Source organism: Oryctolagus cuniculus, chromosome 9, assembly GCF_051225735.1.
Source record: "Oryctolagus cuniculus isolate XC-2025 breed Fujian yellow rabbit chromosome 9, ASM5122573v1, whole genome shotgun sequence".
Taxonomy (NCBI): domain Eukaryota; kingdom Metazoa; phylum Chordata; class Mammalia; order Lagomorpha; family Leporidae; genus Oryctolagus; species Oryctolagus cuniculus.
Window position 1 is genome coordinate 84,188,598 of NC_142875.1, and position 26,463 is coordinate 84,215,060.

Below are 26,463 nucleotides of genomic sequence, written 5' to 3' on the forward strand. Positions count from 1 at the left end.
ATCTTGGGCCCCTGCACCCATATGGGAGACCCAGATGAAGCTCCTGGCTTTCAGCCTGGCCCAGCCCTGGCTGTTGTGGCCATTTTTTGGAGTGAACCAGTGGATGAAAGATCTCCCTCCCCCCCTTCTCTCTCTCTCACTCTGCTTTCAAATAAATAAAAATAAACTTTTTTTTTTTTTTTTAAAGAACGTGGTGGAGTAGGTTGAAATGAACTAGTGATGGATAATTTTGAAGAAGACTTTTTGGGGTCCTTATAGAACATAAAAGAGATTCAGAATCAAAGGAAGAGCTCAACTAGCAGACCCAAGTGTAATTCCCTTAGGAAGACAATGAGAAATTTTTGATTTTCCTCAGTAAGTGTAGTCACTGCTTTACTGGTCCAGGAAACAAGAGAAGGGCAGTTCGGACCCTTTCCCGGAACCTTCAGTATCTTTGGCTTTCCCTTTCTTTGTAGTCTTGAGAGGGAAGTATCTGCCATAGAAGCCTTGGATGTCTTAGGAGACTTTGGGGAAGCTTGGAGGAGAAGCCAGAGTGATTGGGCTGAAGGGCTTTGGAAACCAGAGATTCTGAGGATATTCTTTCTAGTATCTTACAGAAAGGGAAAGATTGACCATAGTTATCTGCACAGCTGAAAAGCCATGGAGAATGACAAGATTGTAAACGCCGAGGCATGAAAAGGGCTCCAGTAGTTTAATTCAGTTTTTTTTGCTTGGATTTTATTTGTATGGGACAATTAAATGCACGTAAATGATGCATGGGCAGGCATAACTGTTCCTTTGAAATGTGTTCCTTAAGTGTGACTTTCATTCTTAGGACCACACGTGTCAGTGATAACAGTTTCTGCGGTTCTAACTGCATCACTGGAAAAATGTAACATCCACATATATATATATGTTCATATTTCTATATTTTTTTAAAAATGTATTTATTTATTTGAAAGTCAGAGTTACCCGAAGTGGGGTGGGGAGAGAGAGAGAGGTCTTCCATCTGCTAGTTCACTCCCCAACTGGCTGCAATGGCCAGAGCTGTGCAGATCTGAAACCAGGAGCCAGGAGCTTCTTCCGGGTCTCCCACGTGGGTGTGGGGGCCCAAGACCTTGGGCCATCTTCTACTGCTTTCCCAGGCCATAGCAGGGAGCTGGATCGGAAGTGGAGCAGCTGGGACTCGAACCAGCGGCCGTGTGGGATGCTAGCACTGCAGGCGGCAGCTTTACCCACTATGCCACAGTGCCGGCTCCCATATTTCTGTGTTTTCAAGAGTGAATTGAATAACACAAAGCAAGATCATCTTTTTTATAGTTGTAGCTTGTGATAATTATCAGTGAGCTTGGAAATCCAGTGTCCAGTTTGTATGCCCATAAATCAGTCAGTGTAGACCTGTGCAGCATGTCTCCCTGCCGTCTCCTTGGTGTTCTTCTGTGACCTTCTTTGTACTTCCCAAACTGGAAACTTTATTCAGTATAACTGTTTTGACTTTCAAAGTTGTCGTAAGCCGATATTTAAAGGACTAATTAAAAATGTTTCAAAGTCAGTACTGAAAACTTTAAAAAGCCACTATATTTTATGTTTAGGTCTCTGAAAAATGAATTTGGCTGAGATTTGTGACAATGCAAAGAAAGGAAGAGAATATGCACTTCTTGGAAATTATGACTCATCAATGGTATATTACCAGGGGGTGATACAGCAGATTCAGAGACATTGCCAGTCAATCAGAGACCCAGCTGTCAAAGGCAAATGGCAACAGGTAAGAGCGCATTAAAATACCCAGTGAATGAGGGCTGCCGAAGTTGATTATACTTTAAAGGTAGAGTTGAAAAATTAGTTTGAGATTTTATGCGTGGTTCATACTTGCCTGAGTATTAAAGTATATTTAAAATGTACCCTGAATAATTTCCCGATGTCTTACCTGGCTAGTGATTTATGTATTCTAATTCTAATGGAATTTAATTTCATTTTTTAAAAATGTTATGGTCAATTACCTAATAGTATATGACGACAAGTTTTTGAAGTAAGGTATTCCCACTCACCTTTCTCTCTTGTTTTTACGTGTAGTTTTGACTGATTTCATCAAACTTTTCCTTAAAAGACTTTATGACAAATAAGTCAGTAATCTAATAAAAATATTAATATTTTTACTGTCATTTGACTGCACAACTTGATTATATAATAGCACAGTTAATAAAAACTTGAATTATAATTTTCCCACTTATTGTAAAAACTTAAAATCCTTTTAAAATTAAAAGTACAAAGTCAAGTATTTCTTTGAAGTTTCTATTTCATGTACTAATGCCTTTTAAGTGTTCTAATTTTTCCACTAGTCAGAAATTGATGTTTTACTGAGTTTTGAGGGTACAGTTAGCTTGTTTTCCAACTTAAGTGTTACTAAATTATGTTGAGAACAATGTACTTGCCCAAACTCAGGCTGAAATTTTTTTTGTTTTTTGTTTTTTTTTTTAAGATTTATTTACTTATTTATCTGAAAGAAGGACAAAGAGAGAGGGAGACAGAGATTGGGGGTGGGGGTGGGGGAAGAGAGAGACAGAAACCAAGGCCAAGACCGAGAGACCAGCCTTCCATCTACTTGTTCACTCCCCAGATGGCTGCCAAGGGTTGGGCCAGGCTGAAGCCAACAGCCCGCAGCTCCCTCCTGCTCTCCCATGTGGGTGGTGGAGACCCAGGTACTGTTGCCATCTGCTGCCTGACTAGGAGCGTTGGCAGGAGTGCTGGATTGGAAGAGGAGCGGCTAGACTCGACCTGGCACTCTGATGTGGGATGTTGTCTTCACAAGCGGCAAACCCGCTGTACCACAGTGCTGGTCCCTAGTTCCATTTGTCATACTAGCCATACGCAGGGTTGCTCATTAATCTGTCATGGAAATATTTTTGACATGTTTTTAACTGTATGTATTAAATAGTGACCATTTCTATTTAGATATTTCTGCTATGTTTCTTTCCATTGGGTTCTAAAATTTTATTTCTCCTAGAGTAGCTTATATTATATTATTCTTTATATTACCAGTTGAATTTTACTTAGGTTTTTCTTTGATTCTAGAACTCCATACATTCTTCTCAATATATTATTCCAAATAAAGATAAAGGAAAATTTTTTAGGCTCTGCCTTCTGATTTAAAATATAAAACTGTCAAAATGAATTTATAAATGCAGTTTTCTATTTTTATTTGCTTTTGAAAATTAGATTGGGATCATAGTTTGAAAACACAAGCATTTCAACATACCAGGTGTTCAGCTAAGTTTTTTAAATATAAGGAAAATTTTGCCCTGAAACTAAAATGAACTTTACCCAAAACTTGGAAAAAAATGGAAATAAGGCCAAAAGAATTCCAGTTTCAAAGTGGAGAATATAATTCGTAATACACAGCTCTGGCTCTCAGCCACTCCTGACAGGCATTTTGTATTTGGTAATATTGGGGGTTGGAAATGCTGGTGAAAATTTTGGCTGACATCATTTTGGAATCAGTTTATGGATATATTAACAAGATATAGCATACTTTAAAAAAAAGATTTATTTATTTTTCATTTATTTTACTTGAAAGTCAGAGTTAGAGAGAGGGAGAGGTCTTCCTATCTGATGGTTCACTTTCCAATTGGCCACAATGGCTGGAGATGTGCCGATCTGAAGCCAGGAGCCAGGAGCTTCTTCTGGGTCTCTCACACGGTTGCAGGGGCCCAAGGCCTTGGGCCATCTTCTACTGCCTTCCCAGGCCATAGCAGAGAGCTGGATAGGAAGTGGAGCAGCCAGGGCTCGAACTGGTGCCCATATGGGATGCGGGCACTGCAGGCGGCGGCTTTACCTGCTACCCCACAGCGCGGCCCCAGAGTTAGCATACTATTATAGCTCTCTGGAAATGGTTAACTTGCTACCAACCAGTTGCTTGTTATAAATTATATTCACGATCATCCTATTCTTGGTAGAAATAGAGTACCATTATGAAAGATCTGTAACTACTTCCCTTATGAAATGGCATATAATTATGTCTTTTGTTAAATCAGTCTGTCTTCTTTCTGTGTTGCTTTAAATTGTTTTTTTTTGTCTGTGTTTGAATACGCCTTAATGATTCATTTTTTGCATACTTTGAATGACATTAAGAAAACCTACCTTCTATAGCAATTATTACTACAGCTTAAATATTCTTTAAACAGTTTCTGACATAATGACTTTTTTTCTTAAGGTTCGACAGGAATTATTGGAAGAATATGAACAAGTTAAAAGTATTGTCAGCACTTTAGAAAGTTTTAAAATCGAGAAGCCGCCAGATTTCCCCGTGTCATGTCAAGATGAGCCGTTTAGAGACCCTGCTGTCTGGCCGCCTCCTGTTCCTGCAGAACACAGGTAAACAGGACCTCATGTTCTCTTTAGTCTTCTAGTTCAGTGGTACTCAGAGGGAAGGTTTATTTGGCTGATATATGAGAAAGCATTCTGGAGACGTGCAAATTTACTTCCTGTTTATGATTTTGCACCCGAGGTTTACAGGGTTTGTGTTTGATAAAGAGCAGAAGTCAGTCACATGTCAGGTGCCTTGCTAGTGCTAGAGTTTATCAGTGAAGAGTTGTATTGGGCTCATATTATGAGCATCAAGATTTGGATAGTTTTCCTTTTCTGCTTGAAGAAACTCTTAACTGCAGATGAAATGGTGGAGACTTTGGATTCATCTGGTTCGTCTTAAGTCTGTAAGTCTCAGTGTAGAAGGAACCTTACTGATAATGTGTAAATGGCTTATCATTGCTAACAAGCCAGCTTCCTTGGTGAGGCATATTAGATTCTAAGTTCCTCTTCTACCGGTTTTCTCCAACTTCCAGCTTACACAGCACATACATGAAATCCCAGTTCTCATTCCCTGCCTGTTAAGTTTTTCTTTCTTCAAGGAATATCCATAGTCTCCATCTCTCAACTAAGCACCTCACAGTCATCAGATCTCAGCTCACTGACTGTCCTTCTGCAGACTTTTAAAAGTTTCCCAGGCATAGCAGTTTATTCATAGCAGTTGTTCACATTGCATTTGTCTTTTAACAAGATTAGGTTTACTTAAAACAAAATCGATAACAAACTTGCATTGCTAACACAGGGCTTGGTACATAGTAGGCATTCAGCCAACACTGATTTCACAAGTGAGAAAACTGAGGCCTGGCGAGCAGGACTTGTGTGCTAGGCTAGACCAGGATCTGAGTGTAGGTCATTCTGTCTTTCTCTCAGCTTTATTGTGAAGTGCTGTTGTGGCCAGAATGTTGCATCATAGAAAATGAGTTTTTCTCTGGTTAGTAGCTGTGATCATCTATTTTGCTTATTGATCTCTTGAAGTTTTCTAAAATCACTTAGAGAACTGTGAAAAGTGGTTAATTTATTCCTTCAGGATGTTTTCCATGAGTTGCAGATTTTGTGATTTCCTCGGTAAAAGCAGTAGAGGAAGATTCCTTTGTGAGGTCTCCAGCGATGTAGTTTTTTCCCCTCCATGTAACCAGCTTCAGGTATTCTTGGGTTAAGTTACCCTTATCCTTAAAAAACAGTGCCTCACAGGTCATAGGATTGTTAACTTGAACATTCCAAAGTAAATAATAATCAAAAGAAATAATGGTATTTTGACCTATCAAAACTTGAAATTTTTCTATATTTGTGTGTAATGAAATAGTGCTTTTTCTGAAAGCATTAATTCTGACATACACTTCTAGTTTCAGGCTAAAAGCTGCTAGTGACCTGAAATATAGGAGTACCTGTTCTGAATTGCTAGTGTGCTAACATGAGTGTCACCGATAATAACCTTAGTACTCAAGGTGCGAACTCAGTAAATTCTGGATGGTATTTTCATGTTGATTAACACTAAAAACTTCTCCTTGTTAGAGAAACACTAGCCTAGTCGCTTTCTTTTCTTTTTCTTTCCCTACCTGCCTGTAACATGGTTCTGAATTACTTTTGGACTTGTTTTTCAGTCCTTTTTCAGAATGTACTTCTCCAAACCACCTTTCTCCATTATAAATTTTTAAAGCATTCCCCTTGTGTATATAGCCATGGTATGTAGTTTTTAATTTTTATGCTATGGATTGAAAACCCTTGATAAAATAGCATATCTATGACAGCATATTGCTGGGGAAAAGTAAAGGTTCCTGTTTCCACATATTATCATTAACAACAGGAGAAAAGCACTAACAACTCTGCTAGGTTTTACTGGAAAAGGAATTGCATATAATACTTTAGTAACAATCCAGGATTAGTAGTTATAAACTTTATGAATTAAATTTTTATGTAAGCAAAACAATAGGTATTTCATTGTTTAGTAATGTTAACAGTGAAGTATTCCTAAGGCAAATGTTAATGAAGTAAACTTTGTACCATTTCATGGCACAGAATGGGTACGAGGTTAATAAAATAAGTAAATACTAAAATTGTAAGTTTAAGGTTAAAAGTTGTGGGAGGGCCCGGCACTGTGGCATAGCAGCTAAAGCCACCACCTGCAGAGCCAGCATCCTGTATGGGTGTCGGTTCGAGTCCCAGCTGCTCCCCTTCTGATCCAGCTCTCTGTTATCGCCTGGGAGGGCAGTAGAGGTTGGCTCCCCTGTACCCACGTGGAAGACCCAGAAGAAGCTCCTGGCTCCTGGCTTTGGATCAGTCCAGCTTTGGCTGGTGAGGCTATTTAGGGAGTGAACCTGTGGATGGAAGACCTCTCTCTGCCTCTGCCTCTCTGTAGCTCTCTACCTTTCAAATAAATAAATAAATAAATAAATAAATAAATAAATCTTAGAAAAAGAGAGTCCTGGGAGGTTAGAGTAGTATAATATTTTTCTACTTTTACAAGCTTTGCTTCTTTTCCAGGTCATATAAAGCAGATGTAATAAAGTTTTCTCCTACAGCTAGTGAATGTGTGTGGCCCTTAGATATTCTTGGTTTTATAGAAGGACACTTGACGTGGATCCATGAGATCAGATTTTGATCTGACACCCACCTGCTTTATGACCTTGACCAAGTTATTTAATGTTTGTAAACCTTAATTTCATTCTCTGTGAAATGGGTCTGTCCACCTCATGGAAGTGAGTAAGGGAATTTAATGTCCAAGAGTAACTGGCATACAATAAGTATTAAAAGTTAACGGTCAGCTCTGACAACTAGACTACTGTAATGTTCTTTAGGTAAAAACAAAGAAAATAATAGAATTAAGAAAAGATAGCTTCACCCATAAAGCCCCTTAAGTAATTTTCTTTTCTCCTGGAAAATTCTGCCTGAATCCTGAGTTTTCTGGAACATTGTAAATGCTGCTGGTAGAGAACAAATGGCTTTTGAGATTCCATGTCCCGTGAAGTTGGTGATCACTTTTCGGGAAGGGGTGAGTGCCAGTAGTTATTAGTCCTATGCTGTATGTCGTACAAGCATTCTTACTTAAACTTAACTCCAGCGACCCCGTGGAGCAGGTGCCGTTGTTGTGTGCCCGTCTCATCATTGATAAGGTGATACTGTGAACACCATTTACAGCTGAGGAAACGCAAGTTCAGAGTGTGTTATTTCCCCCGAGTCACCTGAATAAGAAAGTGGCAGAGTCAGGATTTGAACCGTTTCCTCCACGTTAGGAGTCTTACTTGTTTCTTTTCTGCTGTCTTGTTTTTGTGTATGTACTCGATGGTGTCTATAGGTATATTTGGAATACACCTGTGTATGTTAAAATTATCTACTTGTTAAATAGCTTTTAGTGGGGGTGGGGAAATAAAGAAGCTGAAAATGCTTAGTAAAATAATGATGTTTTAAGTATAATTGAAAAATTTTTCCACGAGAGCACTGCGCTGAAATGACAGTGTAAGTCCGTAGGAAACATCATTTTTTGGTATAAAGCATTTCAGAGAACAGCTGACGTGTTTGGCATCAGCTGCTTAACTTGGTAATGCTGTTGGTGCATCTGTCTTTTTCACTTCAAACTTTGAACACAAAACTCCATCCCTTTTGCTGCATACCCAGGTCATCTGGATACAGATAGCTCCGAACTGTTTAAAAAAGGGTTTATTTTATTTATTTGAAAGGCAGAGAGATCATCCATTTGCTGATTGCTTTCCAAATGCCAGCAACAGCCAGGGCTGGGCCAGGCAGAAGCCAGGAGGCTGGAACTCACTCCGGGTCTACCATCTGGTGGCAGGGGCCCAACTGCTTGAGCTGTCTTCTGCTACTTTCCCTGGAACATTAACAGGAAGCTGGATTGGAAGCAGAGCAGCTGGGACTTGATCTCATGCTCCACTATGGGAACCCAGCATCTTTGTTGTGGGATGCAGTGTCCCAAGCAGTGTCTTTTTTTTTTATTTTTTAAATTTATTCCTCCCCTCAAAGAAACCTTTTATTTAAGGAATACAGACTTCATGCATTTCATAAGTATAACTTTATGAATATAGTGATTCTTCCTACCATACTTGCCCTCTCACCCTACCTCCTCCCCCCTCTCCCATTCCCAACCCCATTCTCCACTAAGATCCATTTTTGATTAACTTTATACATGGAAGACCAACTCAATACTAAGTAAAGAGTTCAACAATTTGTACGGAAAAAAATACCCGAAAAAACAAAAAACAAAACAAAAAGCAACTGTTCTTCAACAGTTGAGACAAGGACTGTTCAGAGTCTTTGCATCTTGAAGTTAATTTCACTTTTTTTTTTTTAGAAAATTAATTAACTTTAAAGAAACACCCAAGAATGATATATCTTTTGGGAGCACTTAAACATAATTATAATACAACTCTTTGAGGACAGAGGTCCTACATGGGAAGTTAGTGCACAGTGACTCCTGTTGTTAATTTAACAGTTAACACTCTTACATATGACATGAGTGAATACCCGAGGCTCTTGACATAAGCTTCCTAGGCTATGGAAGCTTTTTGAATCCACAAACTCTGTCAGTATTTAGACAAGGCCATAAGCGAAGTGGAAGTTCTCTCGTCCCTTCAGAGAAAAGTATCTCCTTCTTTGATGACCCAAGCCGTGTCTTAGCCAGTGCACCAAATGCCTGCCCAGATGGTTCTCAGCTTAATGGTGGCTCATCTTAGAAACGTTTGCTCCCAGTCAGCCCGGTCGTCAGGAGAGGACACAGTCAATACTGTACAGTGTGCTGTGCTTGTCAGGAAGTAACTCCCTGGTAAATCAAGGGTGGTTTTCCACTAGTGGTTTTGGCACACTGTTTAAAGTTATGCCTTTTGTGTCATACAGCTGCTTATTATGATCATGTTTTAGTTCATCATATGTGTCTTGGAAAAATTGAAACTATTTTAAAATCAATTAGATTCACTGCCTTAAATGTGAGCAAGTTGAGCTATAAAAATGGAATCATTGGAAGTCATAGCAGTTTTAGAATTTACCTCCAAAGAAATGAAGCTTCCAGATTATTTTAATGTCCTCCGTTAAAAGGTTTCTTGTATTAATGAAATGATTTTTTTTAGAATGCTGGTTCAAGTCTCAACTACTCTGCTTCTGAACCAGCCTCTTTTTTTTTTTTTTTTTTTTTTTTTAAACAGGCTGAGTGAACAGTGAGAGAGACAGAGAGAAAGGTCTTCCTTTTCCATTGATTCACCCCCCAATGGCCGCTGTGGCCAGTGCACCACGCTGATCTGAAGCCAGGAGCCAGGTGCTTCTCTTGGTCTCCCATGTGGGTGCAGGGCCCAAGCACTTGGGCCATCCTCCACTGCCTTCCCGGGCCACAGCAGAGAGCTGGACTGGAAGAGGAGCAACCGGGACAGAATCCGGCGCTCTGACCGGGACTAGAACCCGGGGTGCTGGTGCTGCAGGCGGAGGATTAACCAAGTGAGATGCGGCGCCGGCCCAATGAAATCATTTTTATAATCGTTTACATGTAGTCTTATTAAGTATGCTCTCTATGAGGTAATCACTCATAGTGGGACCTGAACCCATGAAATTAAGATTTTCTGTATTGGAGCAGTATTTCATATTGTATATATTCAATGAACTATTCTTATTCAGCCTAAAAAATAAATGTAGGAGGTCTTTTTTCCCCAAGCTTTATTGTGTTTATGACAGCTAAACATCATATACAGTTAAGGTATACAGCTGGATGATTTGATATATGTGTATTTTAAGAAATATTTGGGGGCCTGCCTTGTGGTGTAGAGGCTTAACCCCACTGCCTGTGACACTGGCATATGGGTATCAGTTCTGGTCCTGGCTGCTCCACTTCTGATCCAACTCCCTAGTAATGCATCTGGGAAAGCACCAGAAGACAGCCCAGCCCAAGTAACTGGGCCCCTGCCACCGACATGGGAGACCCGTCTAGAGTTCAGTCTCCTGGCTTTGGCCTGGTCCAGCCCTGGCCATTGCAGCCATTTGGGGAGTGAACCAGCAGATGGAAAATCTACTTCTCTTTCTCTCTCTGTAACTCTGCCTTTCAAATAAATAAAATAAATCTTTTAAAAAATAAATTTTAGTTATCAACTAATACTCATGTAATTTACCAATTTTTTCTTTTTGTAGCTAAGAACACTTAAGATCTACCCACTTATCAAATACGAAGTATGCATTAACAGTGCTTTGTTTTAAAGATTTATGTATTTATTTGAAAGAGTTACAGAGTGAGCTGGAGAGACAGAGATTTTCCATCTGTTGGTTAACTCCCCAGATGGCCACAATTGGGCCAGGCCAGAGCCAGGAGTCAGGAGCTTCATCCAGCTTCATCCCTTGTGGATGGTGGGGGCCCAGGTACTTGGACCATCTTCTGCTGCCTTTCCCAGGTCATCAGCAGGGAGCTGGATTGGAAGTGGACTTGTGGGCCGGCGCTGCGGTTCACTAGGCTAATCCTCCACCTTGCGGCGCCGGCACACCGGGTTCTACTCCTGGTCGGGGCGCTGGATTCTGTCCCGGTTGCCCCTCTTCCAGGCCAGCTCTCTGCTGTGGCCAGGGAGTGCAGTGGAGGATGGCCCAAGTGCTTGGGCCCTGCACCCCATGGGAGACCAGGATAAGTACCTGGCTCCTGCCATCGGATCAGCGCGGTGCACTCCGCAGCGCGCTGGCCGCAGCGGCCATTGGAGGGTGAACCGATGGAAAAGGAAGACCTTTCTCTCTGTCTCTCTCTCATTGTCCACTCTGCTTGTCAAAAAAAAAAAAAAAAAAAAGGAGTGGACTTGTCCCAGCATCGCAGGCGGTAGCTTAACCCGCTCTGCCACAGAGTCCCACCCACGGTTTTGTTAACTATAGTTAACAGAGCTTGCACAACTGAAATGTGGGACTTAATGTTGTCTCCCAGTGGGAACTTATCCCCGGTGTGACAGTGTTGCAGAGCTGGGCCCTAATGTGAGGTGACCACCAGAGAATTCTGTCACTTCCTCACTGGGGAGTAAGTTAGTCGGTGGGAGAGTAGGCTTGTCACAGGGAGTCTGCAGCCCCTCTGTTTCCTATGCCCTCACCCCTCACCATGGGATGACACGGCAAAGAGCTTCCTGCCAGATGTGGGCTTCTCGATCTTGGATTTCCTGGTTTCTAGAACTATACCAAATAAATCTCCGTTCATAAATTACTCCGTCTCAGGGATTTTATTAGAGTGGCACAGAATAGGTTAAGATTCCCCATTTCCCTCTCCTCTCAGGCCTGGTAACTGCCCTTCTACTTTGTGTTTCTGTGAGTTTGACTACTGTAGAGGCTACATATCACTTCGTGCAGTATTTGTCTTCTACACATGGCTTATTTCATAATAATATAGCATAATGTCCTCCACGTTTATCCATATTATTGCAAGTGGCAGGATTTTTGTTTTTTAAAGACTGAATAATATTCCATGGTGGCTACCCCACTTTTTCCTTACTGCTCATCTATTGTTGGACATTTAGGTAGTTTCTGTACCTTTGCTGTTGTCAGTAGTGTTGAGATGAGCCAGAGAGTGCAGATATCTCTTTGACATACTGATTCCATTTCTTTTGGCTGTGTGCACAGAAGTGGGGTAGCTGGATCATAAGGTAATTCTATTTTTGATTTTTTGAGGAATTCTTGAGGATTATATACTGTAATCCATAATGCCTATACCAATTTGTGTTCCTATGTGATAGATCTTTTAGGTTAAATCTTTTGGGGGACAGGATACACAGGATACCCAAAGCCTGAAGTTAATCCTATGGCTTTTTCTGTACAGATAGACTAAAGCTGTAATAGGCCTTCTAATGTTATTTCATCGTGACCCAAGGGAGATAGTGTAATGTGTTTCTGTGTATGGATAGATGGGAAGATTGATTTTTTTTATCAGATTAATGCTATTCTGTAGAATTGCAGCGAAGTGGAAATTTTTGTTGACTTGGTATTAAAGTTGTTGCCTTCGGTTTCTTTGGATACCCAAATAGATTACCTAGCTGATAGCATTTTAGATCCTAGTTTACAGTGAAAAAGATCAATTAAGGCTGGAGTACCGACAGAGCGTAAACTGTCATCTCATCCATGTAAGTGTTTCACCCAGCCTCAGGCTCAGTTGTTTTCCCGGGATTAGAAGGTTGGGTAGCAAATTTTTTTTAAAAAATTTACTTATTTATTTATTTGAAAGTCAGAGTTACACAGAGAGAAGGAGAGGCAGAGAGAGAGAGGTCTTCTGTCTATTGGTTCACTCCCAGTTGGCCGCAATGGCTGGAGCTGCACCGATCTGAAACCAGGAGCCAGGAGCTTCCTCTGGGTCTTCCCACACGGGTGCAGGGGCCCAAGGACTTGGGCCATCTTCTACTGCTTTCCCAGGCCATAGCAGAGAGCTGGATAAGAAGTGGAGCAGCTGGGACTCGAACCAGCACCCAAATGGGATGCTGGCACTGCAGGCAGCGGCTTTACCTGCTACACCTTAGCGCCAACCCTGCAAGCTTTTGTATCAGTTCTACTACAAGTTTGCTTCTAGTGAGATTGTTTCATAAAATTGCCTTGAAGTCTTAGGAGAAAAGGTCTCTATCCTTGATCTGCCTGACATATTGGGGACACTCGTCATATGCCAGGCTTTAACTTTGGTCCTTGTGGGGAGCAGTAATCCAGACCCCTGTAGATCTTTAGAGAAATTAATCCGGGGGCCAGCACCACGGCTCACTTGGTTAATCCTCCACCTGCAGTGCCAGCATCCCATTTGGGCCCCGGGTTCTAGTCCCGGTTGCTCCTCTAGTCCAGCTCTCTGCTGTGGCCCAGGAAGGCAGTGGAGGATGGCCCAAGTGCTTGGGCGCCTGCTCCCGGGTGGGAGACCAGGAAGAAGCACCTGGCTCCTGGCTTCGGATCAGCATAGTTCCGGCTCTAGTGGCCATTTGGGGGGTGAACCAACAGAAGGAAGACCTCTCTCTCTCTCTCTCACTGTATAACTCTGTCAAATAAATTAAAAAAAAAAAAAAGAAAAAGAAAAAAGAAATTAATCCAAGCATCCTGGAAAGCTTGAGCTAGGATTCTGGAATCTAGTCTATGAGGGGCTTCAAAAAGTTCATGGAAAAGGTGTATTTTAAAAAATGCATGGATTTCAGGTTTTCTTGTACCAGAGAAAGCTTCTCTCTTAATTCAGTTTTCCATGAATTTTTCAAAAATCTCCTTTTATGCCAGATATTGTACCAGGCGCCCTTTCACGCGTTGTGGGATACAGCAACACAGTTGCTGCCCTTTTAAGCATACAGTTTTGTACCATTTAAGCATATGGTGAAAGTGTCATTACTGAGGTGGAATGGACTGGATTTGGTGGTTAATGAGATATGGAGGATGGAGAAGTTGGAGCAAGCAGTGAAACACCTAGACCAAGCTGTTGAGTGGGAATTAGAAGTGAGAACTGAGGGCCTTTGTTGAGGTGCCATGGGTTAGGCCACTGCTTGTGATACCGCTGACTGATAGCAGTGCTGGTTCGAGTCCTGGTTGCTCTGCCTCAGATCTGGCTCCCTGCTGTTGTGCCTGAGAAGGCAGTGGAAGACGGCCCAGGTGCTTGGTCCCCTGCACCCACGTGGGAGACCAGGATGGAGTTCCTGTTCCTGGCTTTGAGCTGGCCCAAACCTGGCTTTTGTGGGCAATTAGGGGAGTGAACCAGCAAATGGAAGATCTCTCTCTCTTTCTCTCACACACACACACACTCTCGCTGTCTCTCTTGCTCTGTCTTTCCTTGCCACTCAGCTTTTTAAATAAAAAATAAATAAGTATTTTAAAGAGAAATGAGAAGTAGACTTTGAGAGAGACTTGAACTAGTGATGGTTATTTAGGAATCATCAGCAGCTGGGGCTGAGAAATATCATAAGGCCATTCTTTTTATGAGGGAATAATTATTTGCCTAATGCTCTTAGCAGGTTGAGATGATATCATTTTCTTCACATTCTGGAGTCATATTATCTTCAAAATTCTATTTCTTGAGTAGGGAGTAAATTCTGTTTTTAGACTATGAGTAGAATATAGGTAGCAGGGCTGATTAGCCACAATAATAACTGACATTTATTGAGTTTTTCTGTGAACCAGACACTGTGCTAATAAACTCTGCACATAGCATAGGTTCTTAGTCTTTTTTTTTTTAAAGGATTTATTTATTTATTTGAAAGAATTACACAGAGGCCAGCGCTGCGGCTCACTAGGCTAATCCTCCACCTTGCGGCGCCAGCACACCGGGTTCTAGTCCCGGTCAGGGCTCTGGATTCTGTCCCGGTTGCCCCTCTTCCAGGCCAGCTCTCTGCTGTGGCCCGGGAAGGCAGTGGAGGATGGCCCAAGTGCTTGGGCCCTGCACCCCATGGGAGACCAGGAGAAGCACCTGGCTCCTGCCATCGGATCAGCGTGGTGCGCTGGCCGCAGCGCGCCGGCCGTGGCGGCCATTGGAGGGTGAACCAACGGCAAAGGAAGACCTTTCTCTCTGTCTCTCTCTCTCACTGTCCACTCTGCCTGTCAAAAAAAAAAAAAAAAATTACACAGAGAGATCAATCAATCAATCAATCTAACATCTGTTGGTTCACTCCCCAAATGGCTGCAATGGCCAGGGCTGGGCCAGGCCGAAGCCAGGAGCCTCATTTGAGTCTCCCATGTGAATTCAGGGGCCCGAGCACTTGGGCCATACTGTGCTGCTCTTCTGGGCATGTCAGCAGGGAGCTGGATTGGAAGTGGGGCAGCTGGGACTTGAACAGGCTCCCAAAGGGGATGCCAGTGCTGCAGATGTTTTTATTTATTTGAAGGGCAGAGTTGAGTGAGAGAGAGAGAGAGAAAGATCTGTCTTCTTGTTCATTCCCCAAATGGCCACAGTGGTCAGGGCTGAGTCAGGCTGAAGCCAGGAACTTGGAACTGTGTCTGGGTCTCCAACATGGGTGCAGGGACCCAGGAACTTGGGCCATCATACACTACTTACCCATGTGTATGATGTGCATTAACAGGGAGCTGGATTGGAAGTGGAGCAGCCAGGATTCAAACTGGCACTCATGGCATACTGGCATTGCAGGTGGCTGCTCAACCCATTGTGCCATAATGCCAGCCTCCTCTTATTTAATTTTTATAACCACTTCCTAAAATAGATAAAAATTATTATAATTCTTTTTAAAAAAGATTTATTTGAAAGGGAGAGTTACAGAGACAGGGATAGACAGAGAGATCTTGTATCCTCTGGTTCACTCTCTAAATGGCTGTGATGGCCAGGGCTGGACCAGACCAAAGCCATGAGCCAGGTGCTTCCTGTGGGTCTCTCACATGGGTGCAGGGGCCCAAGAACTTGGGACATCCTATGCTGTCTTTTCAGGTGCATTAACAGGGAGCTGGATGGGAAGTAGAGCTGCTGGGACTCAGACCAGTGCCCATTTGGGATGCTGGCATTGCATTCGGTAGCTTTATCTGCCATGCCACTATACTGGCCCCATTCTTATTTTTTAAGAAGAAACTGAGATTTCTTGGTTACTTTATCAAGTGCTGCATGTAGGTCAGATAGGATAAGGATTGAGAATTGGATTGAATGTGGCAGCACGAGCTCATTGCTGGCCTTGACACAGGTGTGGTGGAATGGTGAGGAGAGGGGAGTGGATTCAGGGGACGGAAAGAGAGGAGCTGAGGGCAGTGACGATACAGCTCTTCCAGTGAGTCTTGCTGGAACAGAGGAGTGAAGACATTGTAGCTGGGGGAGGCAGGGAGACCAAGGGTGTTGTTTCTGCAAGGAAGGAGTAACAGGGCATGTCTGTGCTGATGGGAAGCCTGCGACAGAAACGGGAACATTGACGCTGCGTGGCACAGTAGAAGAGTGCTGGAGCGGTGTCCTTGAAGAGACAAAGGAGGTGGATCTCAGGTGAAGTGAAGGGACTGCAGGACTGCTGGCTCAGTCAGGGGGGTGGCAGGCACATTGGAGGTGTGCGTGCGAGGAAGTGGGTGCAGAGGGGACTGCTGATTGTTTTGTGGTCATCTCAGGTTAAAAACAGGCAGGACCTCAAGGAATGAGGACACAGGGAGCAGGTGTTTGTCAGGTTCTGAATTCCGATCTTAGGCGTTCTGAGGTTGGGAGGACATTCCATTTGACTAATGCGTTGTTGCTGTTAGGTAAGTTTCCTCTAGGGAGCATTCGCCTGAGTTACAGCACTCAGGAGTCACTCACTTGCAATTTTCACTTTGCCGTTCCAGATCTTTATTAAAAGAAGTACTTAAAAACTTGGTATTTCTTTTTTCTATATTACAGAACAGTCAACTGAAAGACATTGTAATTCGTTAGAGATAAAGTAAGGAGTGGGAACAAGATAGTGGTAAGTCAGAATGAAGCTGCATTGGCTTTACGTTTTAAATGCAAGTCGTCTTTGCCTTGCTGTCCTTCAGCCACTGTCATTTCCCACTCCTGCTCTTGCCACCCTGCCGTAGAACAGAGCCTGTACATGTGTTGCCTTTCCCCTCGATTCCTGGAGATCCTGCGCCTGCAGTCGTGGCAGCATAGGGACTGCATTCTTGGAGATACAGAATAGCTTCCTGTCTTACGTTTGCCATCTCTTCCGGAATTCCTTCTCCTGCTTTATGGTATCTGAGGCATGGCACTATTCTGCTTTCCTTCCTCTTTTCCTTTTTGCTGACTGTGGCCTCTTGTCTCCCTCTCCTGTTTTTCCCTAGTCCTCAGCCCTCTGCTGTTCAGATAGCCTGTCCAGCTCAACCTGTCCCGCACCTGTTACGTGTCTCTGTGGGCCACTCACTCAGCCTCTCTCACCCTTACCTTCATCTGCGATAAACTGGGAACCATGTGACAGTTATCTTACAGGGTTGGTGTGAGAGTTAAATGACGAAGCAGTAGAGCGTAAAGACCAGCCTGGCATCTAGGAAGTGCTCAGGAATCATTTGCAGCTTCACTGCCCAGCCCTGCTCCCACCCCACTTGACATGCAGGTGCCTGAGGCCCTCACTCACCAGTTAGGTCTTCGTTCACATTTAGCCACATAGTCTTACCCTGACTCCACACTAGCTACCTGTCCTCACTCTGTCCCCTTGCTTTGCTTTGTCTTTCTTCATAGTACATATTGGAGGGTATGTGTGTGTATGTATTTCTATTTGTGTAGGTATTTGTGTGTGTGTGTGTGTGTTGCCTGCCTGCTGGATTGCATGCTCTGAAGTCAGGCCTTTGTTGTACTTAGGGCTCTATCCCCAGCTCAGAGAAGAGTGCCTGGAGTGTTGGCATTCCATTCATATGTTTGGAAAGAGTGAGTAAATAAGACACTTATTCAGACTGTTCCATGTATTTGCCAATTGTTTTTTTCATAGGTCCTTGTGTTTCATTCTTGGTGGATTCAGTTTTCATCTTGGCTGAAGTATATTAATTGGTCTTATTCTAAAGGTCTCTATTAGTGGTAAACTATTAGTTTTTGCTTCAAAACATCTGTTTTCTGTCATTCCTAATAGTTCAGGATAGGACACAAGGTTGGTAGTTATTTATTCTCTATGCTTTGAAGATGACATTAGTCGTAGTATTCTCTAGCCTGCTGGCTTGCGTTGTCAGTGGAATTGTTGTTTGTAGGCTAACTTATCTTTTTCCCTCTCCTTAAGATTTTATGTTTTGCTTCTGGCATTAAAACAGTTTTGCCTTGAATTATTTAAGTATGGTGTATTTTTATTTATGCTACTCATTTAAATTCTTTGATTATACTTTTAATCATCTTATACATACATGTGCTTTATAGTCTGTAACTGACATTTCTATTATCGAAAGCTCTTGGGAGTCTTGCATTTTGTTATTTGTGATGACTCTCTCTGTGCTGGTAAAGTTGAGTGTCTCTTCTGCCACGGGTTTTGTCATTCAGTGTGGGGCCTGTTCGGCAGGGTGGTCACTGCGGAGAGAACCTGTATGTGCTGAGTCAGGAGCCTTGGGGATGGCACCTGTCCGGGCCCGCTTTTAGGTAACTTTCTTTCTTTATGAATTCCAGTCCCTGATCACATGAGGATGAGCCCCTGGCCACTATTCAAGGGAGACTTTTGTCTTATTCCACAAATACAAAATGTAGGTGCAGTTGGCACAGGTTTACCTAACTTCTTCCATGTGTTTTAAATTCTGCCCTTTCCCTGAGGCGCTGCCCTCCGAGGGCCCTGGCTGCACGTGGCAGTCTCAGTGCAACTTCTCCGACTCTCTCCGGCCGTCCTGTGGACACTCGTATCTCTGCTCCTCAGATGTCCAGGGCTGCAAACCTCGAAGAGTCACTGTGCTCTCGGCTCTCAGCTCGCTCTACAGCTCTCTCTAGTCTGTTAGTGATTCTGTTGCCAGGGTAAGATTAGCTCTGTATTTTTTTTTTAAAGATTTATTTATTTATTTGAAAGTCAGAGTTACACAAAGAGAGCAGGAGAGGCAGAGAGAGAGAGAGAGATCTTTCATTTGCTGATTCACTCCCCAGTTGGCTGCAACAGCCAGGGCTGCACTGATGAGAAGCCAGGAGCCAGGAGCTTCTTTTCTTCCAGGTCTCCCACCCAGGTGCAGAGGCCCAAGGACTTGGGCCATCTTCTGCTGCTTTCCCAGACCACAGCAGAGAGCTGGATTGGAAATGGAGCTGCCGGGACTTAAACCAGCACCCATATGGGATGCCGGCACTGCAGGCATCCTGACTTCTGACCCAGCTTTACCCGCTAGGCCCCAGCGCTGGTCCCAGCTGTGTATTTTAAAGAGCATTTGTTACATTTTACCCAGCATTCCTACATATTTTATTTTGGAAACATTTTCAGCTTATTTATTTTTGTTGTTTTATATTGTTTTTGGAGTTCTGTTATAAATTCTTAAGGATCTTATCCTACCATGCATTACCTTTTTATTTTTTCCACGAACTTTAGAATTGTTTATTTACTTATTGGCTTGAGAGGCAGAGAGAGAGAGAGAGAGAGAAAAAGAGAGGAGAGAGAGAATTTCAATCTGTTGGTTCACTCTCCAGATATCTGCAATGGTTGGATCTAGGCTCAAGCTAGGAGCCAGGAATTCAATCCAGGTCTCCCACATGGGTGGAGGAACTTAGTTACTTGAGTTATCATCACTGTATTCCAGGGTCAGCATCAGCAGGAAGCTGGTGTCAGGAGCTGGAGCCAGGGATCCAGTCCACGTAGTCTGAAATGCTCCTGTGTGTCTTAGCTGGTGTCCTAACGCCTCTTGATTATAGTTGAGTTGAGTACTCTTCTGCAGCAAGGCTTTAGTTGTAGGATTTATGTGTGGACGAAAGGAGACATCTAGTGTAATTCTAAAATGTGTGTATATATTTTCCACTACATTGTAGGCTTCTTGAATGCCGAGACCATGTCATATGCTTTTAGTATTTTCTTGATTTTCAACTCAGTGTAATAATTTCCCAAGTTGCCTACAAGGTGAACAAAGACCTGTGAGATAGCTAAAATTCAACTGGTGTTTTTTATTACTCTATATGTTGTATAGTCCTGATAATCTGAAAGAATAACAAACCATCCACTTTTAAGATCTAAATGTTGGAGGACCAGCACTGTGGCACAGTGGGTAAAACTGCTGCCTGCACCAGCATCCCATATGGGCTCCGGTTCAAGACCTGGCTGCTCCACTTCTGATCCAGCTTTCTGCTATGGCCTGGGAAAGCAGTAGAAGATGGCCCAAGTCTTTGGGCCCTGCGCCTGCGTGGGAGACCTGGAAGAAACTCCTGGCTCCTGGCTTCGGATTGGCGCAGCTTCGGCCTTTGTGGCCTATTTGGGAGTGAATCAGAGGATGGAAGACCTGGGTGTGTGTGTGTGTGTGTGTGTGTGTGTGCACGTTTGCGCATGCGCGTCTGTCTGTCTCTGTCTCTCTATGTGTAACTCTGACTTTCAAATAAATCTTTTAAAAAAAGACCTAAGTGTTAGGAAGAAAAGAAATATCTTAGGGTTTTTCAAGTTCCAAGTTTTTTAGGATGAAATGGGAAAGACAAGGGCCTGTCTTTACAGCCATAGAAACTCAGGATACAGGGGCCGGCACTGTGGTGCAGCAGGTTAAAGCCCTGGCCTGAAGTGCCGGCACCCCGTATGGGCACTGGTTCTAGTCCCAGCTGCTCCTCTTCCCATCCTTCTCTCTGCCATGGCCTGGGAAAGTAGTAGAAGATGTCCTAAGTTCTTGGGCCCCTGCCCCCAAGTGGAAGACCTGGAAGAATCTCCTGGCTCCTGCCTAGCTCGGCCTAGCTCTGGCCGTTACCTTTATCTGGGGAGTGAACCAGCGGATGGAAAACCTCTCTGTCTCCACCTCTGTCTGTAACTCTGTCTTTCAAATAAATAAAATAATAAAAAAAAAATCAGTGTGGGGAGCAGCCCGGACTGGACTGAGTTACTGGAATTAAGACTTATTCTATGCATCTGCTCTCCCACAATATGGCGCTGGGAGAGAAGTAAACAGCTTCCGCACAGCTGCCTCCAGTTCAACCAATAAACTGTAGGACTTGCTCCTGATTGGAGGAGAGCAGCGTACTCGGCATGTGGGCAGCCGAGTTGGGATTGGCGGAGGAGGACTATAAAGGAGGAGAGAGACGGCATGCACGAGGAACATCTAAGGGGAACATCTAGCTGAAGGAACACCTGTGCAGCCCCCGAGAAAGCCGGCCGGCGGTGTGCCGCTCCCCTGCGGAAGTGGGGAATGTGGCCAGGGGGAACTGCCCTTCCACGGAGGTGGAAGGGATAGTAGCCAACCCGGGAAGAACCAGCAGCAAACCCGGGGAGGGCCGAGCAGATGAAAGAACAGCGCAGGGTCCTGTGTCGTTCCTCCACGAAGAGGGGGAGCGACAAATCAGGATACATTTAGGTAATTAATCTACCCACTGATAGAATTCTGCCATTAGACTGGAGGATAAGTGATGTTGTCATCCCTCTCACTCCACCTTTTGCAATGACACAAAGATTGGCTTGCAATATTAAATAAGATTTAGTATGGCCCATTAGAATCATTGACAAGAATCCACTAAGAGTTCCAGCTGAAATTATTGGTCATGAGTAGCATCCAGATTGCTATGAGGACAACCCCCGGCATGTTAATTGGATTGTGTAATATTTGGTGAGAGAAGTGTGTCTGCAGCTCCAGGTCTCAGACCAGCTGAAATTTTGGGTTGACTGTGACCTTGGTTGATGTGAATTATGGGTGTTCTGTAGTGGCTAAACGTTTTTCAACTCTGGAAAGATTTAAAACCAAATAGACATGTGTAAGAGACTCAAAACTGTAGTAATACTTTTCTGTTACAGGAAATGTATGCATTTATTATTATTACGTATTTGACATATTTAAGAAAATATGGCTAATATGCATGCAGTTCTACTTTAAATGTATTATGAAATCACTTGGATTTGTGATTACTTTACTCAAAAAATTGTTAAGGGGCTGGTATTGTGGCATAGTGGGTAAGGCTGCCACCTGTGATGCCAGTAACCCATATGGGTGCCGGTTCAAGTCCTGGTTGCTCCACTTCTGATCCCGCTCCCTGCTAATGTCCTGGGGAAAATGGTGGAAGATATCCTAAGTGTTTAGGCCCCTGCCACCCACATGGGAGATCTGAATGAAGCTCCTGGTCAATCCTGGCCATAGAGGCCATCTAGGGAGTGAACTAGCAGATGGAAGATCTTTCTCTTTCACTGTCTCTCTCTCTCTAACTGTGACTTTCAAATAAATAAATAAATCTTTTAAAAAAACTTGTTAAATATTTTATTGGAACATTTATAAGAAACTTAAGGCTATCTTTTTATGAATTTAATTTACCATAAGTTTTAAAAGATATATTTATAAGTAACTTATGCTTTACTAAGTAAGGCAATGCAAGAACTACAAAGGAAATAAAATATATTAAATTTGTAGATGTGAATAAAAAATTTGATGGCTTTTTATTAGCCATGTGTTATTAACAGGACCAAATGTTATTTAGAAGCCTCTTAAAAGTAGTTTCTAGAATTTTCTCACCTCATATACAGAAACAAAGACCTGTAGCTGGATCCAAAAGCTTTAAGAAAAAGCTGAATTTTTGCATTTTTACCTTTTTTTTTTTTTACAGGCAGAGTTAGACAGTGAGAGAGAGAGAGACAGAGAGAAAGGCTTCCTTTTCCATTGGTTCACCCCCCCAGGTGGCTGCTACAGCCAGCGCGTTGCGGCCAGTGTGCCGATCCGAAGCCAGGAGCCAGGTGCTTCCTCCTGGTCTCTCATGCGGGTGCAGGGCCCAAGCTCTTGGGCCATCCTCCACTGCCTTCCTGAGCTGCAGCAGAGAGCTGGACTGGAAGAAGAGCAACCGGGACAGAACTGGCGCCCCGACCGGGACTAGAACCTGGGGTGCTGACGCCGCAGGCAGAGGATTAGCCTAGTGAGCCTCAGCGCCAGCCTGCATTTTTAACTTTAATAAATTAAATATTTTATAAGTCAAAGCAAGCCTCTGAAGAATGTTTTCTGCACAAAAATCACGTTGTCGAGGAGGCAGAACAACTGTATCAGCATTCCCTGTAGTACTTGATGTCTGTCTGAACAGGATTGCTCCTCAGAGGGGCAGGACGTCTGGCCCTTGGGCCAGGTAAGGCCCAAGACATCACGTGGTCCGGCCCTGCCAAGGCAACTGCGGGCGGGACTCGACCTTCAGAAAGCGTCTAGCAGGCTCATTTTTAAGTTGATAATGCTGTGTGGGCCATGAGTGATGTTACGAATGTCCACGTAGCCCCGCCCCCACCTTTGGCCTGGATGAGGAGGGGAGAGTTAAGCGAGTACAGCCTTTCCTGCTGGGGGGCATCGTGCCTTGCATTCAGAGTGGCCATGTTTGCTGAATTTATACATATCTTACAGAGAATTTTTTGTTATTTATTATCTTTGGATAGCAAGCAGTTAAACATTTCTGAGGGCCTTTTTAGAACTGGAGCTTACCTTTAAAGATTAAGTTCTGTGAAGTCAGCTGGTGTGTGAAGCAGGGACCACTGCAGTTCAGAAGGGCAAGGCGGGGCCTCTCGCAGATGTTACTGGCTTGCCTGTGTGCTCGTTTTGGGGAGGAATCCTGACATCTTCTTCATCTAGCTCACAACACACAGAAAAATTAATTAATTTTGGATTAATGCCTAGAATGGATTTATACCTAAAATTTAAAAAGTGATAAAATTTCTGGAAGAAAACATGAAAATATTATAATGACCTTGGACTAGGCAGAGATTTATTAAACTGGACATTAAAACATGAAAGATAGAAGTTTGATAAACTGGATTTCTAAAATTGTGATTCTTTCTTCATCAATAGAAATATTATTAAAAGAGAGAAGATATTTACAATGCATGTATCAGAGGGTTTGTTTCTAGAATATATAAAGAACTGTGATCAATAAATCAGTACCAAAGACAACCTCATTTTTTTTACCCATTTATTTTCATTTTACTCACGAGGCAGAAACTACACAGACACACACACAGACACACAGACACACAGACACACACATTGCGTGATTGAACTTCCACCTGCTGGTTTACTCCCCAAGTGCCTGCAACAGCCAGGTCTGGGCCAGGCTGAAGCCAGGGTCTTAAAACTCAGTATGAGTCTTCCACATGAGTGGCAGGGATCCAAGTACTTGAGCCATCCATTTCCTGACTCTCAAGGTGTGTGTGTGTGTGTTATATTCAAGCTAAGCTTTCATATATCATATGAGCCAGCAGCTCCACTCCTGAATATATATATATATCCCAAATAAATGCATACCTGTGTCTTCATTATATGAACATAATGCTCATATTCATAACAACTTTAATAATAACCTCAAACTGGAAACAACTCAAATTTTCATCAACAGTGGTACAAACTGTAATATATTTGTGCTGTAGAATCTACACAATGAAGAAAACTAATACTATATATAATGATATGAATGAATTTTATAGGTTAATGTTGAAAGAGAAGCAAGAGAGAGTAAATTCTATAGAAATCCTTGTATATGAAACTCAGAGGCAAAACTATGAAATTGACATCAGAATGGTAATTGACATTAGGAACTGCTATTGACTAAGAAAAGTATGAAAGATTTTTCTAGTTTTTTTTTTTAAGTTTTTTTTTAAAGATTTATTTATTAGAGAGAAAGAGAATCTTAGGTCCCCTGGGTCACTCCCCAAATGGACACAAAAGCCAGGTGTCAGCCAGCCTGAACCCAGGAGTCAGGAACTCTATCCTGGTCTCCCAGGTTAGTGGCAGAAGTGGCTATGTGCTACTGCCTTTCCAGGCTCATGAGCAGGATGCTGGATCAGAAGCAGAGCAGTCAGGACTTGAACTGGCACTCAGATATGTCTCAGGCAGCTGTTACATCTGCTGCAGCATAAAACCAACCCCAGTTTTCTGGGATATTGAGAAATATTCTATGGTTTTAAAATTAATTTTTAAAATGAGTTAATTTGAAAGGCAAAGAAATGGATAGACAGACAGACATGTACACATTTTCTGTTCACTGGTTTAGTCTCCCAAATACCTGCAACAGCTATGGTTGGGTCACAACAGAGTTAGGAGCCTGGAACTCAACCCTGGTCTCCCACTGAGTGATAGGGACCCAAGTACTTGAGCTATTATCTGCTGCCTCCCAAGGTGTGCCTTAGCAGGAAACAGCGCAGACTTGAACCCAGGCTCCCTGATGTGATGCCTATGCATCCAACAGGCATCCTAACCACCACACCAAATGCCTGCCCCACCTGTGTTTTAATCTACTTGTGGTTTCATGCTACAGATTTTTTTGTTGTGTAAATATGTGTTTATTTTATCATATAAATATTATACCTCAAAGAAACTTAAAATTTCACAGTTTTGTGAAGTATCTTTTTTGTTTACAGACAGTGTGAGTCTTGCAGAGGTTAAATGATAATGATCAGTAGTTTGTAGACTTAGGAGTAAAAAGGTATCCAGGTTTAGGAGTCCAGATCTGGGGGTTATTGCAGATCACCATTGTGCTTCACTGGACAGGTCAGAATAGTATTTGCACTATTTTTATGCCAGCAGTAACATTCAGCCTAGTTCTTGTACTTACTAGGTATCTAATAGGTATTTACTGATTTGAAAAATAATGTGTGATGAATGGACATTAAAATCATTAATGTTTAATTTCAATCAATATAAAATTGTTTTGCCTACTGACTCAGATTCAGAGGTATTAAATAGTGACTCCAAGTCCTTATAGTGAAAATATGAGTGTGATCTGCTTAGAACTTATGTTTTTTACCTTTATTAACTGTGGAGAAAGGTGTTTTCCTCTTTATTCAGTTCTTAAGTTATACAGATTAATGGTGCAGTGAAATTTTTAAAGTTAAGTACCATGGCTTGTATTCTTAGACAAAAATTATCTCTGTTCCAGATTACCTACTTTAATGCCCAATTTTTAACAATATATGGACAGAGAGATGTAACCAAAGAACTTAAAATAATTTCAAACCGCAAAGTTGGGGAAGTGAAGCAGGCACAGTAGCTCCTTCAGCGGAAGTCTTTACACCTGTCAGACAGAAGCGTGAGGCTGCACGAGATCCTGCTTCTTAATATGGTGTGGGACGAAGGAGTCTTCAAAAGCAGGCTCTTTCCCGTGGACTTCCCAGGACCGTGGGAAAGTGGTGCCGGAAGACGCACAGTCCCGTTTCTGCAGCGCAGTCTCTCATGGAGATTTGCCAGGCTCACACCCCGTAGGTTCAGCTTTGGATGTGAACTCCGAGTCTCCGTTGCTAGATCATGCCCCAAACTGTAGCAGTCCTGGTGTTTCATTTTTTAGCTCCCCAGATCTTTTGACTAGAGTTGTAATATATTTGCTGTTCAAAATGTTATGAAATACTGAGTAGGAGAAAAAACAAGCATTTACAGTTTGTAAGATTGAAGAATCAAAGTACAATAGCACCTAGGTATCTGCCTTACCCTCACTGCTCAGAGAGAAATACTGTCCTGAATTCGGGAATTTACCTTTCCCTCGCTTTTCTTTACACTTTGACTACTTATGCTTGTGTCACCAAATTATACCTTATTTTGCTTGCAGTCACAGTGTATATATTCTTTGAACTTGCTTGTTCACTCAGCATTACAGTCCTGAGATTCATCTGTTGTTATTGCATGTATCTGTAGTTCACATTCACTTGTGTATTGCATTCTGTT

At 42.7% G+C, this 26,463-nt stretch overlaps 1 protein-coding gene across 16 annotated transcripts in view; it reads left to right on the top strand.

Annotated features, from left to right (window-relative positions):
* The window catches only part of KATNAL1 (katanin catalytic subunit A1 like 1), a 116,597-nt gene that overhangs the window by 33,608 nt on the left and 56,526 nt on the right, over positions 1–26,463 (top strand). For 11 of the 16 annotated variants that reach the window (XR_016212626.1, XM_089303281.1, XM_089303275.1 and 8 more), the window contains exons 2-3: positions 1,572–1,744; positions 4,190–4,350. Coding sequence is in view for 9 of the 16 variants with exons in the window: in XM_089303281.1 (XP_089159407.1) it covers positions 1,583–1,744; positions 4,190–4,350 (323 nt within the window). In the remaining 7 variants the exon portion in view is untranslated. 16 annotated transcript variants of the gene reach the window in all.